We start from the raw sequence: 6,000 nt of genomic DNA on the forward strand, positions 1-6,000 counted from the left end.
TCTTTCTTTCTTTCTTTCTTTCTTTCTTTCTTTCTTTCTTTTTTTTTTTTTTTTTTGATAGTGGGATTGAACTCAGGGACACTCGACCACTGAGCCACATCCCCAGCCCTATTTTGTATTCTATTTAGATACAGGGTCTCAATAAGTTGCTTAATGCCATACTTTTGTTGAGGCTGGCTTTTGAACTGGGGTGTAGCTCAGTGATAGAAAACTTGCCTAGCATGTTCAAGGACTGGGTTTGAACCCCAGCACCAGAAAAAGAAAGAGAGAGAGAGAGAATAAACTCACATCACGTTCAAACCACAGCAGTGCCCCTGAGATCTAGGCCTTCCAGCTAGACCATGGATTCTAACAACAGCACCTACTTAAAGAAAAGTTCTGTTGTATTTGCATTCCAATCTTATTACCCATCCAAAATTATTTCCCAAAAGCTCTGTGAGTTTTTGCAGATGTGTTATGGCATCTTCGAGGTCCCTGATTTCTTCTCTCCAGTTCAAGTGAGAGCAGGCTCCGAGGAACTCCTGGGCCCCATTTGGCCCTATAACCACTGGACATGACCAGCCACAGCACCTGTTCTGATCCCATGTCAGACTCTCCAGGTCTTCCCTAGGATGGAGATTCGGCCTCCCTCCTCTTCCCGGTTCCTCCAGGAGCTGGTTGATGCATCTTGCAGGACTGGTGGAAATCTCCCACACACCGGGGCCCCAGGTCTGTGGGCATGATCTGGGGCCTGTCTTGGAGCTGGCAGATCACACTCCACAGCCTCCTGGCCCTGGATGCAGGTCTCTTTCACAAGACCAGCTCCTCCTCTACCATGGCCCTACCAGGTTATTAGAAGACTGCTCTACCCTTCTCCCTCTCCATGACTAAAGACACTCCCAGGAAAGATTCCTGTAGTTGCTCTTAACTAAGGACCTTGACGTTCCATAGCCGGCTGCAGGTCTTGGCTGGTAGGATCTTTAATGTCCCCCAGACAGATACAGTGGTGCACACCTGTAACCCCAGAAACTCAGGAGGCTGAGGCAGGAGGATCCCAAGTTCAAAGCCAGTCTTGGCAACTAAGGGAGATCCTGTCTAAAAATTAATAAAATTTAAAAGGTCTGGGGATATAGCTTGGTGGTATAGCACCACTGGGTTCAACTCCCCAGTACAGAAAAAAATAAATAAATAGTCAATATTTCAAAGAAAAAATGTTGGAACTCTTTATATATGACTATTTATCCACATAATTACCCTTTGCTGTGTTCTTCATTTTCTTTTTTTTCTTTTTTTTTATTGGTTGTTCAAAACATTACAAAGCTCTTGACATATGATATTTCATACATTAGATTCAAGTGGGTTATGAACTCCCATTTCTTCATTTTCTTTATACAGCTCCAATCTGCCATCTGGGTTTACATCTCCTCACGCTGAAGAACTTACATGTCCACCAAAGGCCCATACATCAGAGGTTCACTTGTGCCCAAGGCACCACTGGGAGGTGGTTAAGCCTTTAGTAGGAGGTGGGGCCTAATTGGAGGAAGTTAGGTCATTGGGAAGGTGGCTTTGAAGGGGCTCTTGGGACCCTGGCCTCTTCCTGTCTCTTTTTCTCTTTGCTTCCCAGCATGCACCACGAGCTGAACAGCTTCATCACATACTCCCCACCATTATATTCTACCTCACCACAGGCCCCAAAGCCATGGGCTTGACCAAACAGGGACTGAAAACCCTAAAAATGTGAGCCAAAATATACCTTTCCTACTTTATTTATTTTTATTTTTTTAAAGAGAGAGTGTGAGAGAGAGAATTTTAATATTCATTTTTCAGTTATTGGCAGACACAACATCTTTGTTTGTATGTGGTGCTGAGGATCAAACCCGGGCCTCACGCATGCCAGGAGAGCATGCTACCGCTTGAGCCACATCCCCAGCCCACCTTTCCTACTTTAAAGTTGCCCATCTCAGGTGTTTCATCCCAGTAATGGAAACCTGACTCATACAGGCCTCATTCCTCTTTGCACCACACCCTGAGTAGCCAGGACTCTAATGGCCAGAGTCCTTGAGCCTACCAGAGCCCTTCCACGCTTCTCTGCTTGGGCTAAGATATTCCTGGAATCCTCTGGAAGCCTGGGTGTGCTGACCACTTTGCCACTTTCTTTGAGTCCTGACCAAAGAGATTTGCACAGTAACCAGGTCCTCCACCACCCTGGCCTCCTTCCCGGAGTTGGCTGACCACCAGAAGCAGATCTAGCAATCCTCTCAGATCAGCTCCCAACTCCTCTCCACAGTGTAGGCTTCTTGCAAAGCCAGGGCCTCTCACTTCCCCTTTCTTCACCCAAACAAGGAAGAAATCCTCAGTGAGTATCCATCTTGCACACATCCCAGTCAGTGCCTTACACGTCTCCAGCAAGATGGGCCTTTCTGGTGTCGTACTTTCCATCATAGGGCGAGAGTCACGATGGAGTGGAGGGGACCCTGGAGAGGCCTTTCTCAGCTGTGGACCCAGCATGCATCCCTACCCCCAATAGCCTTCCCGACCTCCGTGAGGAGATGTAAAGCCAGACTTCATTCCCCCAGTGAGCTCAGCGTCAGGTACCCCCTGTCTGACATCACAGGACTTTTAGGATTTGAATCATTCCAATGGACTCTACTTGCATTATCTTCTATTTCTACTAATCCTCAGCCTTGTGGTCCAGCTTGCTCATGCAGGAGGTCCCCAGACACAGAGTTTGATCCACGATTCTTCCTGTTGCAACTGCATCAGCTTTAACCCTGAAGAAAGACCCATTCCATACTTTAGCCATCCCTCTCTCTTAGCCCTAACATTTAAGCCTCCCCTTAGGGATGCTGTGACAGCATGTTGACCTTGGGGGCTGCACTTGCCCTTTTCCACATAGAGCTAGACTCTTCCTCCCCTGAGCAGGGGAACTAGTGATCATGTACATACCACACCCAGTGCCTAGTAGGTGCTCAACAAACCAAAGTCCCTCTCTCAGTGGCCTCAAACATACATGAGCACTTCTACAGCAGGTCACTCGCTGGGAGTGGTCTGACAAATCTTTCTACATCAGAGATTTCCTATTATAAATGCCAGGGGACGTGACTGTCACACAACAAGTCTGTCCCATCTGATAATTTTGCTTTGTCCCCTGGGTCTGGTCCTTCCTCTCTTCCTCTCCCAAGGAAGAGCAGAGTCACTTGGTTCTTACTAACACCCACTAAGCTTTGCCCCCACCCAAAACAGCTGACTGAGTCCAGCCAGGGACACTCCTTACCGGACAGACATCCACTATAGCCAAATTTCCACATCAGTATTTCCTGAGAAAATGTGGCCATCAGAACAACTCCCAAAATATGCGTCTCTCCTGGGGCTCCGGAGCTACAATCAAGAGGCTCTGGATCTTCCCGTCAAAAGCAGTATGATCTGTTTCTTGTACATCTGAATGTCAGGAAAGAACTAGGAAAATCAAAGCCACACACCTGTGCCTCCCTTACCCTACAGGTACTCCAAACATAGAACCCAGAGTTCCCAAATATACTCTTGCTAACAGCCAGGAAAGCTCATTCCAGACTGCAGCAGAAATAGCCCCTAAACTTTGCTCAGATGGTACTAATCCATTTGGGAGAGAGTTTGTTGTTCTCTTCTGGACCTGAGAGAAATACAATGTGCCTTTAGGTGGCCAGGTATTATTTTTGATAATGTTGCCACAGAATAATACTCAGGCAGTCTCCCTCTATAACCACCTCTATCCCTTTCTCCCCCTACCCCTCCAGGCCATGAGTTGAATGGGTCATTTTCATTTAAAATTTGCTACTTTGTTCTTTATGAAGTAGGTCGAGGGTAAAAAAGCATAAATAAATACAATCTCCATGAGAGGGGAAGATCGGTCATATGAATGTTTACTGACACTTAAACATAATTGGGGGTGAACATTAATTTTGTCTTTAGAGCATTAATTTGTCCTGGGGTCAGGCAGCCTTTTAGAAAAGGGGGTGTCCTGTAAAGTCACACTCCCCCCCCCCAACACACACACACACACACACACACACACACACACACACACACACACACAGGGGACTTCAGAAACTTTGGATTTCACTCACTCAGGCCCTGATCTCAGTAATCACTGACCATGATCTCAGTGACTGCAGAACAGTGAGGCCTCCCAATTGTCACCCAGACAATAAACAGCCAGCTGACTCTGCTCAGCAGGTCCTGGGTAGCCCTGGGGCCAAGCCAGAACCCCAGGAAACAGCACTTTCAGGTTCTGAGACCAGTGGAGGGGGCTCTGGCTGGGGGCTGCCGCACCCCTGAAATAAGACCGCGGATGGATGAGGCTCCCACTGGTGGCCAGTAAAGCTCCGCGGACCAGCAAGTGGACGGCCCAGAGGCGGCCAGGCAGTCTGACCCGGGACAGCACAACTGTGTCCACGGGTCAGCGGGCTCCGGGATCCAGGGTGGACAAGCCGGGCTACTTCTCAGAACCCCGGGTTCTCCCTGTGTCTTCCCAAGACCACCAGGTCTGTGCAGCCCTTAGGCGGGCCCTGCCACCGCCGGCACCGCGCCCGCCTGTTCCAGAACTCGCACAGGCAACAAGTTCTAGCTTCTTCGGAGCGGCCAATGGGCTCCGGAGGCCCGGCGCAGGGGAGCGCTCCGGTGGAGCTCGCGATGCCCACGCCGGCAGGGGTGCGCGCTGCCTTCTCCGCCCCCAGAAACGCGGAGTTGCAGGTCGGTCGGTTGAGCAGATCTGCCCCTGGGGCGTCCCTCTACAGGGACAGCAGCAGATCCCCGCTGTGGTCAACAGGTATTCCAGCACCCGAGGGACCGCAGCCGGGGGTATTTCCACCCTGGCCCTCTCCCCTTACCTCCAGCAACTGCACGTAGCTTGCCGGGAACCAGCCGCGGAGCCCGTCCTCCTTCTCGCCTTCCCACCAGCCTCCGTCCGGGACTTGGAGCAGCGTGATAAGCTCGCCCGCGGCGAAGCGGAGCCCCTGGCCATGCCGCTCCCCGGAGAAGGGGTAAAGGGTCCGGCAGCGGGTGCCGGACATGGCCTTGGCGCCCGGGCTCACAGCGCAGACTGCATCCCTGCCGAGCCCCGCGGGCTGGGCAGCGGCTCCGCGGGATCCCAGGCGCCCGGAGCCCCGGGCTCCCGCGCTCTGAGCGCGCGCCGTGTCGGGGGTGCGCGGGGGTCCGCGGTCAGGCAGGGGACGCGCGATCCGCGCAGAGAAGCAGACACTCGCTGGCTTCGCCGAGCGAGCGGCGACGCCCCCGGGCCGGGCAGCTTGCAGATCCCAGCTCCGGGCGAGGGGGCGGGGCTCAGGGGGAGGAGACCCAGGGGCCCCGGGCTCCGGAGACAACTTCCCGGGGACGCGGAACGCGGGCTGTCGCCGCCAGGGCCGGCCGGAGCCAGGGCCGCCCTGGTGCGCCGAGATGCGCAGCTCCCTGGGGAGGTGGGACCCGGAGCATCCCCCCTCCGCGGGACTCGGCGGCGAGCGAGGGAGGGAGGGGCCGGGCGGACGTGGAGAGGGGCTGGCGGCCGGGTGGCCGGGCGGGGACTCTCTGGGAGATGACGGGGGGCGGGACGGGGGCTGGGCCAGGGCGGCCACGCCCGCCGAGGGCTGGGCGCCAGCTCGCGGAGGGGCCAAGTCACTGGGGAGAGGGGCTCCCACGCATGCCCCCGCCACCCAGTGCCTCTGGGAGGGAAACGCCCCTCCGTGCCTGTTTCGCAGGCCTGGTGCTGGGTGGCGGACCGACGCGCTCTGCCATCAAGGTGTCTGTGGAGGAACGTGTTTGTGACCGTCATTGTAGTGGTTGAACCTGGGGTTGAACTGGACTCACCAGAAACTGAACAATGGGTGAAAGACAGGTTTGAACCCTGGCGCCTGAGCGGAGATGCCGGGAGGCACCGTGTCGTATTGGAGGGAAGAGGCTGGGAGGAGAGGGAGATGGAGTCGGAATTGGTAGAATTGGAATCGGGTCAATGGGATAAACGAAAGAAGGGCGAAAGGTGAGAGAACCAGT

The 6,000-nt window shown here is 53.7% G+C and overlaps 1 protein-coding gene across 2 annotated transcripts in view; it reads right to left on the bottom strand.

Annotated features, from left to right (window-relative positions):
- Gas7 (growth arrest specific 7) overlaps positions 1-5,488 on the bottom strand; it is a 226,809-nt gene extending 221,321 nt beyond the window's left edge. Inside the window, exon 1 of one of the 2 annotated variants that reach the window (XM_078042884.1) lies at positions 4,845-5,488. In XM_078042884.1, the coding sequence (XP_077899010.1) occupies positions 4,845-4,978 (134 nt within the window). In that variant the 5' untranslated portion in view covers positions 4,979-5,488. The remainder of the gene's footprint in view (positions 1-4,844) is intronic. The other variant, XM_078042882.1, reaches the window with a different exon arrangement.
- Positions 5,489-6,000: the final 512 nt, after the last annotated feature.

Source organism: Ictidomys tridecemlineatus, chromosome 3, assembly GCF_052094955.1.
Source record: "Ictidomys tridecemlineatus isolate mIctTri1 chromosome 3, mIctTri1.hap1, whole genome shotgun sequence".
NCBI classification, from domain to species: domain Eukaryota; kingdom Metazoa; phylum Chordata; class Mammalia; order Rodentia; family Sciuridae; genus Ictidomys; species Ictidomys tridecemlineatus.